General features: G+C 43.0%; 1 protein-coding gene across 7 annotated transcripts in view; it reads left to right on the forward strand.

Moving 5' to 3' along the window:
* The first annotated feature begins 271 nt into the window (after nt 1–271).
* The window catches only part of LOC309971598 (uncharacterized protein), a 380,232-nt gene continuing 357,827 nt past the window's right edge, over nt 272–22,676 (forward strand). For all 7 annotated transcript variants that reach the window (XR_014326743.1, XR_014326744.1, XR_014326745.1 and 4 more), the window contains exons 1-2: nt 272–587; nt 13,080–13,128. Coding sequence is in view for 2 of the 7 variants with exons in the window: in XM_082854807.1 (XP_082710933.1) it covers nt 392–587; nt 13,080–13,128 (245 nt within the window). In the remaining 5 variants the exon portion in view is untranslated. The remainder of the gene's footprint in view (nt 588–13,079; nt 13,129–22,676) is intronic.

Genomic DNA, 22,676 nt, shown 5'->3' on the forward strand with positions numbered 1-22,676 from the left:
TTTGCTCAGACAGGATGGGATTAAAGTAGCAGCTGATTAGGGTGCTCTGGCTCACTCAGGCTGGGGGGAGGGAGGGGTATGTAATGCAGGGTGAGCCTGTGGCGGCAGAAGCTGGCGTGACGTTGCAACAGCGTGAGGCGTGCCGTGTGTTCTCCCGGGGAAGTTGTCCCTGGATCACGGGACCCTGGCAGTGGTGGGCTGCACAGGCTCCCGGGAGGGGAGGTGTGGATAGTGACCTGTGCTTGCACACAGGCTTCTTGGTGGTTGTAGCAATAGCCTTAGCGTTTCATGCCCGTCTCTGGGGTCTGCGGTGATAGCCGTGGCTCGTGCCCGTCTCTGGAGCTCATTTAGGCAGTGCTCTGAATCCCTTCTATTCGCGCACCCTGAAACAATGGTCTTTTGCCTCTTAGGCAGGTGCAGACTTTTTCCTGGACTCCCTCCTGGCTACTCGTGGCGCACTAGCCCCCTTCAGGCTGTGTTCACGCAGCCAACCCCAGTCGTCTCCCTGGGATCTGACCTCCGAAGCCCGAGCCTCAGCTCCCAGCCCCGCCCGACCCGGAGGGTGAGCAGACAAGCCTCTCAGGCAGGTGAGTGCTGGTCGGCACCCATCCTCTGTGCGGGAATCTTTCAGCTTTGCCCTCTGCACCCCTATTCCTGTGCTCTCCTCCATGGCTCCAAAGTTTCCCCCCCGCCCACCCCTGGTCTCCAGAAATGAAGGGGCTTCCTAGTGTGTGGAAACCTTTCCTCCTTCACAGCTCCCTCCCACTGGTGCAGGTCCCATCCCTATTCTTTTGTCTCTGTTTTTTCTTTTGCCCTACTCTGGTACATGGGGATTTTCTTGCCTTTTGGGAAGTCTGAGGTCTTCTGCCAGCGTTCAGTAGGTGTTCTGTAGGAGTTGTTCCACATGTAGATGTGTTTCTGATGTATTTGTCGGGAGGAAGGTGATCTCCATGTTCTACTCCTCTGCCATCTTGAACGTCTCCTCCTCCCAGCTGATTTATAATGCCATTGCTGTCATATTTCAAGTTCCCATAAATGTGAGGTCTATTTCTAGGCTCTCTGTGTTGTTAAATTAGTCCCTAGGTTAGTGCCACACTATTTTAATCACTCGAGCTTTTTTCATAAGTCATATCTGATATTGTATGTCAGATTTTTCTCTTATTCTTTCTTTGACTTCAAAATCGTTTTGGCTATTTTGTACCTTTACTCTTTCGAATGACTTTTAAGATCATTCCAACACATTCTATGAAAATGCTGTTTGGAATTTTGATGGGAATTTCATTGTATATGTGATTTATTTGAGTAGAAATTGACATCTATATGATATTAAGTCTTTACAACCATAACTATGATGTCTGATCCAGTTTTTCAGGTCTTCTTATATGTCTTTTAAAAAAGTTTAAAAATCTTCTCCATAATGGTTTTGTGTCTCTTCTGTTGGATTTTTCACTAGATTTCATAAAGTCTCTTGTTACTATAATGAAATCCTTTTTCTTAAAATACTTCTTCTAGTTGGTTGTCCATGGTGAATTTTATTTTTTTGAATATTGGTCTTATACATAACAACTTTTCTCTTATGGGTCTTAACAGTTTGCCTAAGAACACTCTTGGATTTGCAGTTTCTTTTGCATTATGACATGATCTCACCTTCTGTGGACCCTTTGTGTTTGCTGTTCCCTTTGTCTATAAATCTCACCCCCACATTACCACACTCGGCCCATAAGTCCCTTACCTTCCCTTGCCTCTTGAGCCTAGCATTTATTTTGCTAAGAAGTATTTACCAGCCTTCCCAGAATGGTCACTTGCATTAACATTGAGAAGTTTACCACAGAGGCTTGAAGAAAGTGATATTTGTTAGTACGAACTAGACAGGTAAATCCATCCCCACCTAAACCAAACACGACTACAACAAAGTAAAACAAAACTTGATAATATGCCTTCTTTAAACAACAGAGCAATGAGTGACAATGATCTAAGGAAATATTTCATGTTGGAGTTTTAGAAATGATAGTTTGTAAGCCACCATAAGATGAAGTAGTAATCATCAGTTGCTTTTGTGTGTTTCATATGACCATTAAGACTGGGGTATTTTAAATGAATAATTTTCTTTACTTGACAGGATTACTGGTCTGGGAGGGTTGGATTTTGTTTGAATGTTAGGGTTTCAAGCCATCATCAAGAACCCTTAATGTTCTGTTCACTGCCTCAGTTAACTATCTCATTCACCTTCATGATAACCAACACGTAGCACACACTTGACACTGCCTACCACTTGTTAAATGGTAAATTAGAAGATAGGTTTGTATGCACCTGGATGAGTGAATGTAGCCAACGATATCACATGGGAGGGAAATTATCCAGAGGTGTTTTAGTGAGACTTGATGTAAAATTAACAGAAACAGAAAATATGTTGGATCATAGTCCAGGATTGAACAAGAACGTCTGTGGCTGCTGAGATTAAATGCATCTTGTCCAAATGGAGGCCAACATATAGAAGGAAGAATCACCCACTTATTAGGCCAGATATAATGTGATTAATTTGCTTTGTAAAGTCATGCATTCATGGTCGGTATTCAGGATGAGGCAGAAGCACTGCTTGGTAGGTAAGGTTGGGTGTCATCTAATGATTTTTTTTGCCATCAGATTCCCTTTATTAGAAGATTATTCCAAAGAGACCTATGTAAGTCTGGCCCCACTTCCAGCCCTGTTTCACAGGCATATAAACTGCTGTCACTCTTGTTACTTGCTCTGTAATTGCCACCAGCTCCCCCGTCCCCCCCCCACCGCGACATGTCCAGTGAAGGAGTTTCTATTTAGTGTGCACTAAACAGATGTATTCATACAACAGAAAAGGATGGAATCAGCAGTCCTGGCTGCCGTGACCTGTGATCCTGGGTGAGTTGATTCTCAGTGTATAAGAAATGGATAATAGGGACTTCCCTGGTGGTCCAGTGGTAAAGAATCTGCCTTCCAATGCAGGGCACTTGGGTTTGATCCTTGGTCAGAGAACTAAGATCCCACATGCCGTGGGGCAACTAAGCCTGAGTGCCACAACTACTGAGCTTGCATGCCTCAACTAGAGAGCCTGCGTGCTGCAAACTATAGAGCCCATGTGCTCTGGAACCCGCGTGCCACAACTACAGAGCCCATGCACCCTAGAGCCTCCATGCCACAACTAGAGAGAAGCCCGCACCACAATGGAGAGCCCGCGTGCCACAACCAAAGATCCCTCGTGCCTCAGCAAAGATGCTGTGTGCCGCAGCTAAGACCCGATGCAGCCAAAAAAATACCCCATAAATAATAAATAAATCTTTTAAAAAAAGGATAATAATAACTACACACGGTGTCATTGAAAAGGTACAGTGAGACTACATATACAAACTCTATGATGATAATGATTACGATGGCCATGAGATGCCAGAAGTGATTCCATTATTTCTTTTATTTGATACTTAATGTTTTGTTTCAAATTTCCAGAACTCCCAACAGCCACACAGATGTAAGAATTATCAAAAAAGCTCACAGCTTTATGATAGGTATTTTCAAAGACAAGATAGATATCTCTTAAGTAGTCTGTGTGGCCGGAGGGGAAGAGATCCAATGACTCTAGAATGTTCCCCACATACACATGTCAAATAGCTATGAAAAGGGAAATGCTGACCTGATAGTGGACTTCCTGAGTCCCTAAAATTCATGGGTCCTGAAATGCATGAATTTTCCTAATGTCCCCTGAGCTTTGGAATAACTTCCTCTACAGGAGCTATAGATATCCCCCAAACCTGACCCCTGCAGCTGTCCACGTGGCCTCATCCTCATACCTGAGCAGACACGGTTTATGAATCTGCACCGTTGTAGGCTTTACATTTGTTGAGGTGGCTGGAAAATGTCACAGAAGTTACCAGGTGAGAGGAAGGGCAGAAATATCTACTGTTCCATTTGTAACCACCTTCACACACACTGCAGACCCACACAGGGATGACCAGAGCATTAGTAGTCTCTCACAACATGCTTATTCAGTATTCAGGTGCCCATTGTTTGAGTTACTCTTCTATTTCCAAAATTGAAAATTATAAACTATAAGGTTCAGTTTAATTCAACAGACAAATATTTATGGAGTGTCTACCATGTTTTATGTATTGTGCAGAACTTGGGCTGTAAATACAAGATTTCTACCCATTGGAATCTGGTAGAGGGGCAGACACACACACCACACACACACACCACACCAAACCCCACAGTCCTGCGTACACCAAATAACACACACATAACCCATCTCTCTCTCTCTCTCTCACACACACACACACACACACACACACGCACACACACACACACAAAGCAAGACAGTTCAAGAAGGTAAAGTCAGTGTGAGAGATGATGAGGACCAAGGGTAACAGTAGTGGAGCTGGAGGGAAGGCAAATAATAGTCACAAGTTATAATTATACTGTGTGCGTAACCACACTGAATAAGTTATCCAAGGTCACCTGTACGGAAGTATCAATAAAAGAAAACAATGGGCATTGTGAGTCTATGAGTGAGAATTGTGCAGACAAGAAGCTGGGTGGTGTTCTTGAACTAGGAAGTGGGGCCATCTCCTCGGTGCTAATACACAATGACTGACAGTTTCACAACTGCTGTCAGTCCTGAACGTGGCTTCCAATTCCAGAGTTAGTCCTGGTGGGCAGAGTTTCCATTCCTCAGATCCACCTGAGCTCACCCAGTTGGCTGCCAGGTTTACCCTCAGAGAGGAGGAGGGCTTTCCCTATGTTCCTGAACTGGGGACGAATCAATAGAACAGAGCTGAAAATAACCGTAGAAGATGAAGTGCTCAGAGAGTTACAGGAGAGCATGACCTTCAAGTTGACAAAGGAAGAATCAAAAAGAGAATCAAATTGAATTGACATGTGCAGGTAGAGGAGCCAAGGGAGGGGCTGGAACAAGGACAGTGTAAAGGATGGTCAAGATGGGCCACGTCCATGCAGGATGACTGCCCCATAGGCCGTAGTGACAAAGAGGTGCATTCCTCCCTCCCCAGCTTCTAGCATGGGGCCTGGTGCAGAATAAAGGATTGTTGAAGGGAAATCCCTATAGGGATGCAACTTTTGGGGCTGGGAGTTGGTATGGAGTTGGGAGATGTGATGCCCACCTCTAATCCTCATGCCTCCTCCCTGGCCGGCATCTACTCCTCCACCCTCCAAAACCAAAGAAAAAATTCCTGTCTTCCTCACTCCAGCAATGAGTTCCACTCAGTCTCTTGGCTTCTTCCCCAGCTATGCCGAATGCTCTGAGGGGCTTCTCTCCAGTCTGCCAGGCCATACCCCCAAGTTCTCAGCAGTGGCTGAGTCAAGATTCAAACACCCATCATCAACTCATACCTCTCTGCTCCTTCCTTTGGCTCCATCACCTTCCTGAAGCAAGGAACAAGGGTGAATTGGAGCCACAGTCACCCCAATGTTGATAGAAAGGATGGCTTTCACCTACCCTGACTGTCAGCCCACTTTTCTTGTCCTCAGAGCCCAAAGGTCTCCTCTGAATATTTCAGCTAAATCCTAATGAGATGGGCCACAACTTGTTTGAGAAAATCTACTGTCATTTTCTCCTGCCAGAACTCCAGTTCAGGGCTCAGCATTTCTACTTCGATGATTGCAACCCCCAGTGACTTCCCCTGTTGTAACCTGGAACGTTGGCAGGTGCATAAAAGAGTGGCTGATTTATAACATACCCCCATTTTTTTTTACCCTCTTTGGCAGTCTCATCACAACCCCTCCTTGAAATAATTTTTTTTTAGTGGTTTATAGTCTTTGTTTTAGGATTCTGTTTGTTTTTTCCGTTTGTCTTCAAAGGAGAATTGGCAGGCAGGGCCCTGTGGTTATTTCCTGATAGAGTATTCGCAACCCAGGAGATATTCTTGTTCTTTTATTTTGGAAACAGAGGCTTCCAGGGCTCTGTGTTTTCCCCAGTGGTATCAGATCAGCTTAATGGCTCAGAACTGTAGTTCAGCTTCAGAGGAGGTGGAGCCTGTTCCCTATGTTGTGTGCAAGTGGGGCACTCAGACCTACAGTTCACCAGCATACCCATCACCCTCTGATTCCCCACTGAGTTCCTTAAAATTAACCTACTGACTAGACTCTAGGGCAGTGGTTTAGTTGGCTATTTTAGGGCCGGGTATCACCCTGTGAGAAAGAATGGGACAGCTGAGGGCCTGTCCATGAAGCCTCCTGGTGCCCAGGGTCCCCCAGGTGCACTAAGCCTTCTTTTCCAATTGGAAGCTGATCCACTTGCACTCAGCATCCCCTGGAGGGGCATGCTGGGTGGGATTCTGGCTCCAGCCTCAACAAGGGGCTCCTTCTGCAGAATTCCCCAGGTAGCATATGGAAGGATCCTCTTTTTAAAGAGAAATGTGCTATTTTTCTGATGTGTTCCATACACATAACTTTCTCTCTTGCATATCCATCAGCCTAGACAGAGATTCTCTCACAGTGCTGAGAAGAAACCCACCACAAAGGATTAACCATGAGTCTGCAGTGTGCACTGATGAAGGCAGGACAAGTAAGGGAAATTTGCATCCTCTGTTGGTAGAGGATTGGAGGAAGAGGGGGGCAGGAGGAGGAGACGAGCAGATGTGTGCACTGATGTTTGCTCCCCTGGCTTTGCCCCAGAGAGCAGATGTGCTAGACAAGCAGGGAGGGACACCTAGGGTATGTGGGGGAGCTCCCTGCTTGGGGCTCTTGTAGGCGACTGCCGTGCAAGGCAGGGTCAGCCAGAGAAGGGTCTCGCTGGACTCTTCATCCAACCTTGGGCTCCTGCTTGGGGTGGACGCTTGATGGAGAGCCAGTGGGCCTGCCAGTGGGTTCATCACGAGTGCACATCAGAGGCTGGGTGATATCCCCTGGTCCAGGTGAGACGGTGGGTGAGTCAGCGTCGTGGGGATGTTCTGTGGTTAGTGGAATCAGCAGAGAGGGAACGCGGGACCTGACTGAGCTCAGGAAGGACAGACTTCCACTCCAGCCACTACACAGGCATCTGGTTCCTAGCACGGGGCCAACAATGGATTCAGACACTAGAGTAGTGGCTTGGCAGCAGAGCAGACTCTGGAACTCATTACCTCCCTCCACTGCTGTAAGGCCACGTGACTCCTCCCCGGATACACCCAGAGACTGTCTAGGAGGGAAGCCAGGGAGAATAGTGGGAATGAGACAGATTGAACAGTTACCCTCAGAAGGCTGTGCATTATTCCCTGAGGGAGGCTGACGCTCTGGACTGAAAGAAATAAGCACATTCTGAGTGACGAACTGGGGTTTCACTTACAGGTCATTCAGTGCCTTTAGTACCAATTTATTTTATGTCTATCTTCTCTAACATTTTGGGAGAACAGGAAAGGGCAAACTCGAAATGCCAATTGTTAGGAACTTTCCAGAAGATCCTTTTGGCTAATTCTTCTTTGGCACCCTGTCTCCCTAACAACGCTTCCAGGAGGGGGAAGAAATAGTCTCAGGTCACCTTCAGGGCTCTGGTGGAGCCAGACATGCTAGTGGCCAGTTCCTTGGGAAGTGTGTGGTACGCTCACTCACTTATTCTCTCATTTGTGTGGTGGAAACCTCCTGTTCCTCCTTCCTGGGGCAGCACAGGAGGGCTAGCAGTGGCCTCCTCTCTCTTGCTCTCTATAAAATCATCTGCTCACATAACAGATGTGATAACCAGAACCAAGGCCTGTAGCCCCTAATCAGGCCTGACTGCCTAATGTCTCTGTTGGTCACTTCCTCTGTTCTTTGTGGCCAGAGTGAGGGGAGGTTTGGTTTTCCCGGGGGTGGGAGGGAGTGATGGGGTCAGGGTCCAGGGAGGCCCTTCAGACCCGGGGTCAGGCCTTCTTGTCCAGCACTGACAGGAATTCTGCTTCAGGTGTGGCCCATGCAAAGCCCAGCTGGCAAGTAAGCACTGTTTTTTCCCATTTGACAGGTTCCCTGGGCATAGTCACCTCTCTGAGCTTGAGGGGTTGGCAGGGACTTGGGGCAGGATCTGTGTGTTACTGGTTATTATCTGTTAGAACCTAAATCACACCACCATTTCTAAAGCCTGTGTCCACTCTCCACCCTCCACTTAGCCTATGTGTGTGACTGGGTCACCCAGAGGGTAGAACTCGGGCCCCAGAGCTGGAGTGCCCCAGGGCTAAGAGCACAGTGCTTGGGGCTGGGAGGCCTGCTCCGTGGGCTGTTTCTGCCTCCTGGCCTGTCACCTAGGGCAGTTCACTTTCACTGTCTCTGACTCAGTTTTCTCATCTTAGATATTGCAACAGGTAAGAAAGGATTGTGGTATAAAACGTAACCAGTGAAGGAACCTACAAGTCAGGCCAGTATTTAGGATTGCTGGTGGGCAGAGGCAGGTGTGAAGTGAGAAACCAGAATGGTGGGGAGGGGATGGTGGTTAGACAAGGGAGTCTCTGCTGTTGGACAGACCAGATCCCAGTGCATCAAAAGGAATCATCAGGATCCCAGCAAACAAGCCTGGAGTGAGCCTGACCCTCAGGCCAGAGCGCTCTGACCTCTGTGCTTCCCCTTCAGGCACTTCCTGCTAGACAGGAAGTGGCCTCAGAATTTGGGAAATTGGCATCCGTGGGGAATGGCAAGGGATGTGTCTGATGCCGATGTGATGGGGCAATATGGGCCCTGGTTGCTACTCTGGAGATGGGAAGAGAAGAGATGTAGATATGGTGGATTCTGAGCCCCCGGTCCCCCAAATTTCCACAAGGATGTGTAGTTTATTTATTCCCTTAGTTACTGAGTTCTGTGCAGGGGCAGCCTCGTCAACATTATTGAAACCTTAGCGTTCCTCACACAGTACAAACTAATGATGTAAAGATAAATGAGACCCATTCCCTGATTTCAAGATGCTTGCCATCAAGTGGGGGAGACGTATGTGGAAAATAATTGTAATATCTTAATTAGTGCCCAAAAGTAAAGTGATATTTGACATTACAGCGGCAAAAGGAGGAAATGCTCAACTCTACAGATGGATAACTTAATATATTAATAACAAAAATTAGGGAGGTGGTTGGTCAGGGGACAGAGATGAGATAGGGCCTTTCATCATAAACCTTTTTATACATTTCTGTTTTTTGTGGCATTTAAAATCAGAATATTTATGAAATATTTATGAAATTTCTTTATGAAAATTTATGAAAGCATAATAAGCTCCACAGTACTTAAGACACTGACTGTCTTATATTGATGTACACATTGAGAATAATACATTTGCTGCACCAAAAGAAAGACATGCTGAATTTATTGAGCAAATTAAAGAGAAAGTGAAGTTTCCTGGGGGTATTTTTTAAACCACCTGGGATTGAATATTCTGCATGCCAAACACTAGGAAGCTGGATAAAATTAATATGCAGTTAGAAGCTTCAAATTTTGTGCCTCTTAACCAAAAATACTTTTTGATTTTGTATTGTGTATTATTTATCCAAAAGTTACTTATATAATTTAAAAAGTGCATGAGGAAATGATGTAAAAAATAGCTTTTCCTTATTAAAGGCTGACCTCTGTTCCAAGTGCTTATTCCTAGAACAGGAAGCATTAAAAGACAGACTTGAGAATGAGTAGAAGTGTTCCTGAGGCTAACGGCAGAGGAGGAGCTGGGGCGTTTGGGCAGAGGTGCATGGCAGTGTGCAAAGTGGGGCATGTCAGTCATTGTTCTGTCTGCAAGGATGAGTGGGGAAGCATCAGACAGGGCTGCGAGGGGGAAAAGGGTGAAGAATTTCTTACTGTCAGCTGAGGAGTGGGGGGCTCACCAAGTCTGAGGAAGGTACAGTAAGCCTCAGGTAAATCCAAAACTAATCAATCAGTCAATGCAAAGCCAGGCTGTTACCCCAAGGGAGGGCAATCTTAAAGCAAGCTGGTTCCAAATCATTTCCAAGTCCAAGGGCAGTACAGTTCAGGGAAGTTCAACAGGTAATGGAGGAGTAATACAGAAGCCAGCAAATGCAACCTGCACCTCACATCTTTACTCGGTCCTTGCTATTTAGGAGATGAGCATCCCGAGGGAGAAAGAGCACAGCACCTCAGTAAGGACCCCTGATTCAGCATAACCAGAGGGGGTTCTAGACGGTGAGAGGTGGTGGCAGTGAGGGAGGAACAGGGCCACATGATTCGAATTGTTTTTTGCTGTGGACAATCTTAACCTGACAGATTTTCAGCAGGGAAGCCGCATGATCAGATTTCTGCTTTAGAATGAAAGGGAAGGGCTCAGAATTCCAGAATTATGATGTCAGAGCTGAAAGGGGTATCAGCCTGCACTAAATTCTAGCCCCCACCTTGTGTGATAAGCAACTTGTCAACATTATCATACCGTTTATTTAAAAACAAGACCAAAAACAAAACAAAGCAAAACAATACAACCACAGAATCCTTCCTGTTACTTGACCCTGAGTCATCATCCTATTTCTAACAGACACATCTTAATTATTGGCACTTTGGTTTCTACAACAGGCCTGAGTTCTTACCATTATAGATGGCTTCTAGAATAGTACTCTAGTGTCCCATTTTTTGCTTTGCCTTGAGACAAAGAAATGAGTTAAATTAAGTCAGCAGAAGGCTTATGTCATGGTTTTAGGCACTAAGTGTACAGGGACCCAGTCTCTGTCTTTCAGCACTCCTTCTAATACATTAAGCAGATAGTCATTAAGATTTTAAGTATTATAACTGAATAACAGAAGTGCCTATTGATTCATGAATGCATGCATGCATGCATGCATCCATCCATGCATCATTTATTGAGGTCCTGGGGCTAAACTCGCTTAGATCACTGAGCTTACATTCTAATGGGGGAGAGATAAACCATATCCAGGTTAACAGAGAAGAATCATTACAGGCAATGTTAAGGAAGAAAATAAGATGAAGAAATGGGGAGAAGATTGAGGGATGGGGCAGGAAGGGAGTTGCATTTCAGGTAGAGTGATTAGGGAAATTCTCTCAGAGGACAGCAGGGATAAGCTAATAACTGAAGAATGGTAAGGGTGCAGCCAGGTAAACATCTGGGGCAAAAGCTTCTAGGCAGAGAGGACTGTACAAATAGAGGCCGTAGGCGTGAATGGTCTTGGGGTGTTCAAGGAACAAAAGGAGGGGAGTGTGGCTGGAGCTCTGTGACTGGAGAGTAGGAGGAGTGATGTGGGAGGCCAGGGAGGGCTGCCTCAGTGCTGCAACACAGAGGGCTCTGCCTGGGTGCCACTGCCCCTCACAGAGCAGATGGCATGTGAGTTAGGTCTTGAAGGATTAAAAACTGCATGTGGGTCAAGTGGGTTTATAAGGATGTGGGACTCCTGGAAGGCTCAGGTTGGAAGCAAGGAAGGATAATAACAAAGGTGACATAATAATGTTTATTTCTCCCTCATTATGTTCCAGGCACAGTGCTGCATGCCTGATCCCATTCAAACCTTGTAATCTCTTTATTAGATGGGTCCTCTGATTATCCTTTATTCTTTTACAAAAGAATAAATGGAGGTCAATGGTCAGGTTTGAGGCTTGTTGACTTTGAGGTACCCATAAGAGGCATTTAGGTGGAGATATAGAAATAAGCCATTGGAATCACACCTTGCTCATATCAGGAACTCTGTACGTAAGTGATGAATGAAATTGGGGTGAGATATAAATTGGGGAAGTAAGCCCTCCAGGGGTAGTACTGAACTTGAGAGGGTAGATGAGAGTCTGTTTTGCAACCTTCTGGGCAGTGGGATGAGGTTGCTGAAATGCTAATTAAAATCCGCTTTACTTTCCAAAACAGGCTTTTTATGACCACGATGGTAGCTGTGTGTCTTTTCTGGTCATTGATTCTCTGAATCCCATACCTGTATTTAGGTAGAGGCTTTGTGCCTTTATGAGCAGAGCCCACCTTCCGTAAAAGATGTGACAAGGCTTCTTTGAGCTATGGTGTGGCCATGTGACCCAGACTTTGAGAACCAGTTGCACGTGCTTGAGCTTTGAAACAAAAGCTGGGCCACACAGCATCAAGGAGGTGTCATTAGAGAGATTGGAAGTAGTGACCCAAGGCTGCAGGGACAGAAGTTCCAGGCAGGGTCCAAAAACCAGGGTCGGGATCCTGGTGATGCAAGCTGCGCAGCCGAGCTCAGTAGTTTCTCTATGGTTTATTCAAGGTCTCTCATTTTGGCTTAATTTTGTTTATACGTGATTTCTTAAAAAACTGCCCAGTTCATTTACATAATCACATTTATTGTGTAGGGTTCAACATGATGCTCTCTTATAATTATTTAGTCTCCACTGTCTGTGTTTATAAACCCTTTCTTCTTTCCTTTTTTTTTATATTCATAAAGGGATATTATTTTATTAAATGAAACAATGATATCTATCAAATATATTTTTTCCATTTCCTTGCTTTTTTTATTGAGGTATTGACATATGACATTATATTACTTTCAGGTATACAGCATAATGATTCAATATGTATCAAATATAATCTTATGTGAAAAATTTAGAATGAAAAAATATATGAATTTTGTAAAACTTAGATATAAGAAAGTGTGACATATATGTACATCTTTCTCTGAGTGGTTGAATTAGAAAAAATTCTTATACATTTCTAGAACATTCAAATTTTGTGTAGTGAGCCCATGTTTCCTTTGTACTCAGAAAAAAACAAGGTGTTATTTGAAAAATAAACTGTGATCACATAGCATTACAAAGACTCTAAATTTGTTCTGAACATTATATTTAGGCAAATATTTTATGTAAATATGATAAGTATCATATACCCTTCATCATGCATCTTTAATAATTTCTCCAATGAAAAAAATATCTTTAAAGATGCCAGGTTCCATACTACTGTACTTTGTAGAAAAATAACATTATTTTATGCAACCTAAGAAATGTAGCTAAATTTCTCATAAAGCCTTTGCATTTGTTGTAAATATATTAATCATACATTTTCCAAATTTGTTAGTTATTGATATTTTATTGATGATTGCTCAATTAGAAGTGAAAAATGCTCTTTTTGCCTTCAAAGCCATAAAATAATTTTATAATATAATTTTTAATAGAATGTAATATAATATAATATAATATGTATTTTTTAGGTTATTATTACGAACTTCCTTCCATTGGAGCAATTGGAGTCGAACTCAGGTATGGGTATTATCCGTTCTTATCTCTAATGCTGTTTGTGTTTGATCTCTTTTCTTCTTGGTCTGACTTAAAGAGGTCTGTTTTTATTATTTAAAAATAACAAGCTCTTCATTTTACTTATCCATTACGTAATTTTCCCCTTTACTTTTTAATTTCCGAGTTTACTATTTTTTCATATTTGTTTGGTTTATGTTATTATTATTTTGCTATATTCTTTTGTTGGATGCTTAATTTATTTATTTCACTATTTTACTTCTAAAAAGTAGTTAATTCTGTAAATTTTCCTCTAGGTGTTACCTTGACTAAATCCCATAGGTTTCTGTATGAGGTATCCTAATTGTGGTTCAATTACAATTTTGTTTCCATGTTTGGCTACAGATTTATTTGAATGTCCAGGCGCTTAAAGTTGTTGGCTCTTCCTTGGTTATTAATTTCTGGTTTTATTACATTGTGGTTATAGAAAGTAGTCTGAAGGATTTCAGTTTTTAAAAAATGTATCTTTTTTGGTAGCCTAGAACATGCTCAATTTCTGTCAGTGTTCCAAATATATCTAATGGAATATATATTATGTGTTAGGATATAGTAACACACACATCTACACATTGTCATGTGCATATATTTATATATTTATTCTGATGGTTAGCTGTATTAGACGAGTTCTGGATTAATTTCAATGCAGATTCATTGAGGCAGACTTGTCCGTTTCATTCTCAGCTCTGCCACAAATACCTAACAGGATCTGACTCATATTGAATGAATTAAAAAAATTTATATCCTTAGTTTTATTTCTATATGAACATCATTTTCAGAGTTGTACTAAATTCTTCTATTTTGATCATGTAGTTTTGTTAAATTTGTCTTTATTTAAATATGTTTTAGGGTATTCTTGAAGCTTTTGGGTACTTGAAGATTTGTGATGTTATATATTGGTACATTTAAAAAATACTAAATGCTTGTTATGTTCTGGGCACTGTGCTAAGCACTAGAAATATGATGGCAAATTTTAAAAAGCCTAAGTTTCCTGCATTTCATGATTCATATATGTATAGTTATGGAAACAAATAATAACGAAGTAAGTAAGTGAATGCTAGTTTGAAAGAATTCTGACTGGTGCTCTGAAGCAAACCAATGGACCAATGTTAAAGATAGTGAGGTGGGATGGTCAGGAAGTCCAGCCTGTGGTGGGGATGTCGAATAGGAGGCCAAAGGACAAGATGAGCCAGCCCCACGAAAAGCTGGGGGGCAGTCCTCCAGGCAGAGGGAACAGTACCTTCTATTACTATGAAAGCGCTTCTCTCTCATTTAAAGTTTGGCTTGACTTCTCCGTTAGCAATGTTGATGATTCAGTTTTCTTTTTGTTGGTACTCACGTTATACACATATTTATCCAGACAGTCATACAATCCATGCAATTAGGTATCAGTATTTTTGTATCCTTTTTGTTGGTCTTATAAGTAAAATATTAATTTTGGATTCTTCCCCCCTCCCCTCACCCCATTGGTAAATTTTTAATTTGTGATATGGGAATTTAAACCACGTGTAATAATCTCTGATAGATTTGGTCTAGTTCCTAGATGTTTTATGTTTTATCCCTTAGTTTGCAGCATTGCTTGGCCTTTCTGCTGAGTTTTATACTGGGTGTTATTTATTTCTCGTTGTTGAATAGCTGTGTTAGAGAGCATCCTTGTTTTTGGGTTAATTCACATGATTACTTTTGAATTTCTCTGAGGATACTAACTGAAATCATTCCACCTCCCAGCTTTATTCAGATATAATTAACAAAGAAAAATTGTATATATTTAAGGTGTACCACATGTTTTGATACATGCATACATTGTGAAATGATTACCACAATCAAGCTAAAATAACATACCTATCACCAGTTACCTTTTTTTTTTTGCTGAGAACAATTAAGATCTACTCTCATCAGATTTCTGGAATATGAAAGAGTATTACCAACTGTAGTCACCACACTGTACATTAGATCCCTAGAACTTGTCCATCCTGTTCATAACTGAAACTTTGTACCCTTTGAGCAACATTTCTGAGTTCTGTGTTTCCTGAAATACCTCTGTTTCCTCAAAGGCAAATTATTCTACTGGTCCAGTTTGTTGTGTGTGTGTATCTTCTTGGTGGTTGATTTTCCTCAAATTTGGGGTGACCATTTAGTATTCATACTTATAAAGAAAGTTCTGGATTGGACATTGGGTAGTGGTTGTACATTAGTGTACAGGTTGTGAAGGCAGAGCTCAGTTTACCCTGCCAAGCTCTCCACCCTGCCCTCCCCCTGAGTTTCTTCTTCCCTGGCTGGAGGGTGATGCTTAGGAGGAGACAGGTGGGGCCCCTCCCATTGGGACAGCAGCGAAGATGTTGGTCTGGGGGCAGAGAGCGTTGGGAGACGTTAATACTATCACAGGTAGATGCTGCTTTCCCTTTTTTCCTGTATCCATGAGGGCAGGGAGACGTTCCTGGGGTACTGCCATGCTCCTTTGTTTGGCCCAGTGCCTTCTGAGACCTCCCCTCTGTACTTCCCCCTTGATTCGGAGTCAGAAATTCCCTGGAGTTTCTGGTCCTCTGATGGGAACCTTTCCTGTTTTATGCTTTTAAACATTTGCCACTATTTTCATATTTTTTTTCAATTATTTCAATGGGATTGGGGGAGGTAAGAGGTAAACATGTGGCTTATTTTGCCATCGGGGTCAGAAATCTGCATATAGACTTTGTTGGGAGATGATGTAGCAACAGACACCGATTCATACCTTTTCCCTTTCCAATTTGCTGGCCACAACAGGAGGGCTAAGGCAGAGATTCCAGAGTTAGAATCTGAAAAGATCAATGAGGCTTTCAGAATGTAGATTTAAGTGTTTGCTGCGTTTTAATTCATCTGTCACATGGGGTGTTTCAGGATTCCTACTCAAATAAACTCATAAGAAAATTCTTTCTTTTCTGCTCGGCACCAAGTCAATTCTGCCGACTCACAGAGGCATCCCCTCTGGACCAGTGTTTAACGTGGGATTGTGGGGGCTGGTGGGGGACAGCTGCTTCCAGGGGAACTGTGGGACAGGCAGAGGACAATAAAAGCTAATAGTCAGACTCCCGGTTTTGCAGCAGCACAGCAGAGGGAGAAGGGAATTGGGAAGTCATGAAGTTGTCAGTATTTGTGACAAATGGCACAGAGGCAGGGAAGTGCCTGCAGGGTTTATCTGAGGAAAGAAGTCTCCTGTGACTGGAACATAAGGGGGTGTTGGGGGATGCTGTTGAGCAAGCTGAGCGGGTGGATGCAGGTATTTAAGAGCCTTACTTGCTGAAATAGTAGGATTGTATTTAACAGGCTGTGGGGAATGATGTAAAGCTCTCAGGAGGGCAATGGCATGATTGCAGAGGTGTATTAGGTGCCAGTGTGTGCCAAGGACAGACACAGGCTATTTGGGACGCGTATAGGAATGCACCTCAGGGGCAAAGACAGTGCTGGCTAGGTGACACTACTCAAAGAAGCTGACTGACAGGAGGCATCCTGTGAGTTGCTGTGGGTCTCGGCATGAGAGCAGAGCATGTTGGACCCCTTTCTCAGAGCTGGGCTTAGGCTGGGAGAGCACTGCAGGGCAAGATGGGCTCCAGCCTGGATGAGCCTGGTCAGAATCCCAGTCAAAGGAGCTCACTGTGCTCATGAGGATGTGGGCTGGATGAGCGGAGAAGCAGGGTGAAGCACTGTGTGGGGAAGCCAGGAACACCGCTGGTAGGGTGGTCAGTGACAGGGAGCATCACAGCTCTGGTGCCATGGTGATTCAGGGCCCAGCATGATGGCGATGGCTGAGTTCTCTGTCTGACGTCATGGGGAGAGTTGACCAGAATGGAGAAGAGAGGAGGAGGGGCACACTTAGGAGAAAAGATACTGAGTTGAGTTGGGGGCATGTGGAATTTGAGGTGCCTGTAGGACCCCCATTAGGGATGTCCAGTAGATAAGTGGGAAGATCCAGTCAAGCACTGCAGTGGGGCTCTGGAGCCTTGAAGAGGAGTCAGGAATTGAGTCCTTGCCTGAGAGATGGTTATGGTGATGATGGGAATCTGTGAGATTGCTGCGGTTGAAACAAAGGAAACAAGCCAAGGAAGATCATGGTCAAGGCCAGTGAGTGCGGTAAAGATCTAATGTGTACTTGAAGTATTTCTTTATCTATAAAGGGCCTTTTATTTCACTTTCAATGAAAATTCCAGCATTTTATTATTAGTGGTGTTTAAAAGAAATGACTCAGAGGGAATTCTAGCTCAACATGAGAACTGCTAGATGGGCAAGCCTTGTTGCCTGCTTTTCTGAATTGCTTGTGGTACAATTGGGCCATTCACCTTGTTCCGGGCACTCTGTTTATTTCCTTCTTTCCGGATTAGACCTATTTGCTAGGGAAAACAATTCATTTCTCAGGGCTTCAGTTTTATGTACTGTTGATCTATTACTTTATTTCTCTAATCTCTTTCCCACAGCCAATAGTTTTTACTACCTGGAAGTAAAAACAACATACAGGATACTAAAGCACAAGTTAAAGAAAATCATCTATGCTTCCAGTGGGAGGAGTGGGAACAAATAGTCCACCTACTTGCTTGGAAGGAAATGTGGCCTAAACAGCTATTTGACTTTGTATTCATTTTTCAACTAGTTGTATTTGCCTTATGTTTTTCATTACACTGTAAATCTCTTTACCATATTGAAAATTGAGGAACACATTTCTTCTCTTTGGTTCCATGCATCTGAAGGCCATTGATGGACAAGTGTACAAGTGCCAGTGGAAAATGGCTTTTTTGGAATGTCAGGTTTGGTCCTCAGAGACTAAGAGGACTCCATGTGTTGAGCAATAAATCTGGATTCTGCTGTGTTTAATTAAGGTAATTTTCCTTCTCAGCTCCAGATATGGAGATGAGATTCAATTTTATTGTGCCTAAAAGAACATGTCCTTCCAAATACACGTGTCACCAGCATGGAATGTGACCACAGCCTGTGACGAGGGTCTGCTTCCTAGAAGAAGTTCTAGCCCTGTCTTCTACTCCTGTGGAGTTTTCCATTGCATGACTGTGATTTATAAGGTGATGGAGTCCCACTGTATAGATGCCAAATGCAAAGGGAGAGCAGGGAAGGGCGAAAAGTTGAGGCAGTGGAGGGAAAGATGGCTGGATGATGTTTCCTTGCCAGGTACAGCATCAATGAATAAAGACTTTGATCACCCAGAAAGAACAATTCCATGATCCTGCCCTCTTTTGCAAATTAATTGATAAATGTTAAGAGAATCACCTAGTATGACCGTAGCAGTCCCTGTAAAGGGTATCTTAAAACAACACTATCATCACCAAGTGAACATTGCAAATCCTAGGACAAAAGAGAGCTGACAGTCATGTCAAACGAGGCTGACCTTCCACCAGAGGTTTCTTAGCCCAAGCTATACTTGACCATGTTCAGAAAAAGGAAATGTAACCTCTCAAAGGGAAGCCCATTCCCTCTCTGGAGAATTGAGGCTATTAAAAGTATCTTGCTTATATTATTGTGACAAATTCCTTTGCTCTGAGTCTTTCTCCCTTTTGTTCTAGTTTGTTCTCTTAGAGAAACATGAAGCAAGCCGAATGTTCCTTCCTAAGGCCAACTATCTCTTAGGCTCCAGGCATCCAAAGTGATAAGTACATTTTCTTGTCCTCAAAAACATCATAATTGAGCAGAGAGAGGGAGAAAACCACAAACTACCCAAGGTTAGGAGCACATCTTATTCATCTGTATTTTTAGTGACTGGTAGAGCAGCTGGCACCAAAGTAGGCACTCCTTAGATATATTTGAAAGAGTTGATAGACACATTAACTACCTTCTTTTCTCTGGTTATTAGGTCCCACGTCCAACTCTGGACTTTCTGTGTCACCTTGCATGGCAACTAGAGCTCCTGCTTCCTGCTGTCACAGCTGGCTTACAACATTCAAGCGTTATAAGGCGTTAGTACTCTATCCTGATTGGCCATGTCTGCACATGTGTCTGTGTAGTGTCTGCCTAAGAAGCCCCTGTCCCATGGCCTGATCCCAATCAGCCTGGCCTAGACAGAGACTCTAGGGAGCATCTGAATGCTTGAGCGCCTGTACAACACATCCCAAGGCTCTGGAGTTGGCAACTTCTGGTTGCGCCATCCACGCTGCTAGGGCAAGTGGGAAGTAATCTCTGCTCAGTGTGAACTCCGTCTGGCTAGGAAGATAATGTAGATACGCAAGGAATCCCAAGACAGTTGTGGTGATGGAGGAGTGTTGCAAATTGGCCCTGGAGTGGAAGGAAGCGTGTGCAGTGTTAGCCTGCTGTCCTTGTCATGGCTAGAGGCATTTCACACCAGAAGGGGTAGTTGGTAAGACCACTAGCACGCAGCCTTACTAGGCAATGTGCGTCAGAGAGTCATTAATGTGTCAAAGAATGCGCAAGCTCCCCTTGGGGGATTCATTCATTCGTTCATTCAGTTGCTAATAGGAACTCCACTTGGTGCATTGTCCCAATGCCCAACAGTCTAGATCCCTGCTTTCTAATGGGGCGGGATTGAGCATAAACAGACACAGAAATTAAATAAATATGGTGAGGCCTTGGAGACCACAAAGTAGCATTATATGGTTGGGGAAAGGCTCATGAAGAGGTGACATCTGAGGTGAGACCGAGTGACAGCAAGGGGACCAGCACAGTCCAAGGTCATAAACAGGGGTGATGAGCTGGCCATGATGCTGGACTCCAAGGAAAAGTGCACCAAGAGGGAGAGAAAGAACAGCAGTCTCTAGACCCTCTGCATTTGTGCCCTTTTCTGGTTACCTGAGGAGTCCAATGGCATTCTTTATTGGTTAGCATCTAGTGAGGAGGACCAGACTTAGCAAATAAAAATATAGGACACCCACTTAAATTTGAATTTCAGATAAACAAAAAATAATTTTTTAGTATAAGTATGTCCCACAGAAAATACTAAAATTCTCTGTTGTGGAAGTAAATACAAAAAAGGATAGAAGAAAGAAGAGAGAGAAGTCGCAGATACCATTCCTACTTAGAGGGAGGTGACTAGGTAGAAACCTCTGGGTTGGCTGGCCTCCCCTCAGCTTTGAAGAGACCAGTCTACCCCATGGCCAGTGATGAACCCAGCCCAAAGTGCAGACAGGCGGCTGAGTGGGGGAAAGTGTGGATGACCAAGCCTGGTCCTTCCGCCTTTTAGGACCCGCTACAGAAATGAACAGTGGGAGATCCCCGCGCTCTCCCTGGCTCCAGCAGGGCTGGAGGGCAGTGTATAAGAAAAGCTGTTCAGAGACAAGACCCTGGGGCCAACCTGAGCTTCATGCTAGCTGTGGTGCCTTGGGCAAGTTATTGAATTGAGGATAGCAATCCCTTAATCTACCTAAAGCAGATAAGAGAAGGCCAAATACCCTAAGGCTGTTGTGAGGATTAAATGAATTAATACAGGGAAAGGCATTAGTTAAATTCCTGGCCCACAGTAACTACTTAAAAAAAATTTCTAAGATAGTATAGTATGTGTTTGCTTCTTCACTCAGACTATATTGCAGATGACTTAAGACCAGGCAGCAAACTTGAGGTGGAGCCATGGTTATCAAAAAGGCTGCCCAGACCACAAAGTTGATTTATCTCAATCATAACAGCAGCAAATTCCTGTTATTGTAATGAATCACAGCATGAATGCACACAGATGCAGAAGGCTGGGCTGTGCAGCCAAGGTAATGAAAAGCAGACACTTGTAATATCCTAACAACGTGTGTAGCAACCAAACCTGTAGCCTGGTTATGCAAAACAGGCCATAATGAAATCCAGTTTCTTTATGGAATATTTTCCCTATATGATAAGGTATTGCATATGGTTCTTTCTCCCTTGTATAGCAATTCCTTCCAAAGCAAACATTTTAAAGATTTTAACTGAAGTTGGAAAACTAAGACTGGTCTCAGTATAAGAATGTCAAAGCCATCTACAGTACTAGAAAATCACTGCTCTGCAACATAAAACACGCAGAGCAGTGGTGCTCAAAATAATTTAATCGTAAAACACCATTTCCTGGATCTGAAGAGAAACATTTCTACTTGGCCACTAGAGCTTTCTGGAGAAAGGCACTATATATCTGCAGTATGGTAATGGTAATTTTCAATTTCAAAGAGAAAACGAAGCAGGGATTTTGAAAAACAAACTTTGAAGGGATCATCATTTCAATTCTTTGCAGATGACTTTGAAAGATTTTGTTAAACTAGCTTAGACAGAAACTGAGAAACATGGCAATCAGTTTGAAGGAAAAGAATCAAACTTTGCTGTTTGTATTTTATTTTGAACACATTTAATAAATAAGGACTTTTCTGTATCATGAGAGCAAAACCCCGAAGCACTAGTGTGGTTGGGGAGAGTCAGAGTCAAATCAGGCAGCACACACAGCACTGTGTTCAGTGATGAGGACCACATTTCTGAGAAATTTCTCAGGAAGGAATCTTTATATAAATATACATATATATAAATATATATTTATAATATTTCTTTTCTTTCCCCTGGCAGAATCTTTTAAAGAATGATTGTCTAGTTAGTTCTGGAAAATAGGTTCTGATATTTCTCCATTCACTGGCTATAAGTCTGATCTTTTAATATTAATTGATGGCTATTTTTAAGATTTTTGTGTGTGTAGAATGGTGCTCAGTGAACATAACAGGGTTTTAAACATGATATATTCCCATATTTGAAATAAGGTTTATGCCATATATATTCCTGTTCTACAGTAGTTATATACTTCAGTGCAAACTTTTAGCTCTTTTAGGCATAGATGCATGCATACATTAATAAAATCAATTGTGTGCATAAACCAGTAAAGAGCATATATTTTTTAAATTGGCCTCTGAATTGAAAATTAGGAAAAAAAACCTTCAGCATTGTACCAGGTACTTATTAACCTGAAGAAGGATAACCCAGGTAAGCAAATGTAATCAAGACTTCAGTTCCAGTCCTGTCTCTCCCTTTTTCTCCCCTCTTCTCCCCTCGCCCTCTTCTTACCTTCCCTCAGCGTCCATATCTGCCCTTGAGAACAGCTTCTTAATAGATGCTCAGTCACACACCCAGGACATTCCTTTAGACGCACCTCACTCTTATGCTTTTGGAAAAAAACTTCACACAATTTGGAGGATATTTTATATGATTTTCAGCATATATTTTACATGACTTTCCCCTAATTATCAATTTTGTAAAGCAGTGTGTGTTTAGACCTACAAGTTTGGCCTCATTCCTCTTACTATAATTTGGCTGGTGACAATTCAGTAGATGTGGACTGAGAACTATTTCTACATCCTAACTACTTGTGTAGTGCTTTGAAATTTTCAAAGTGCTTTCACACAGATAATCCTGTTTCGCCTTGGTGACAATGATGTGAGCTACTACTTGTCAATATCCTCATTTATACCAATGAGAAACACGAATGGAGAAATTGAATAGTGTAATAGCCAATAGCTCTCCCTCTCATCACACTCATTTGGCTGTCACATTAGATCAGTGAGCCTCAGCCCAGGATGCCTATGAGAATAACCTGG

Source organism: Leucopleurus acutus (assembly GCF_964270905.1).
Source record: "Leucopleurus acutus genome assembly, chromosome: 14".
In the NCBI taxonomy this organism is placed as follows: domain Eukaryota; kingdom Metazoa; phylum Chordata; class Mammalia; order Artiodactyla; family Delphinidae; genus Leucopleurus; species Leucopleurus acutus.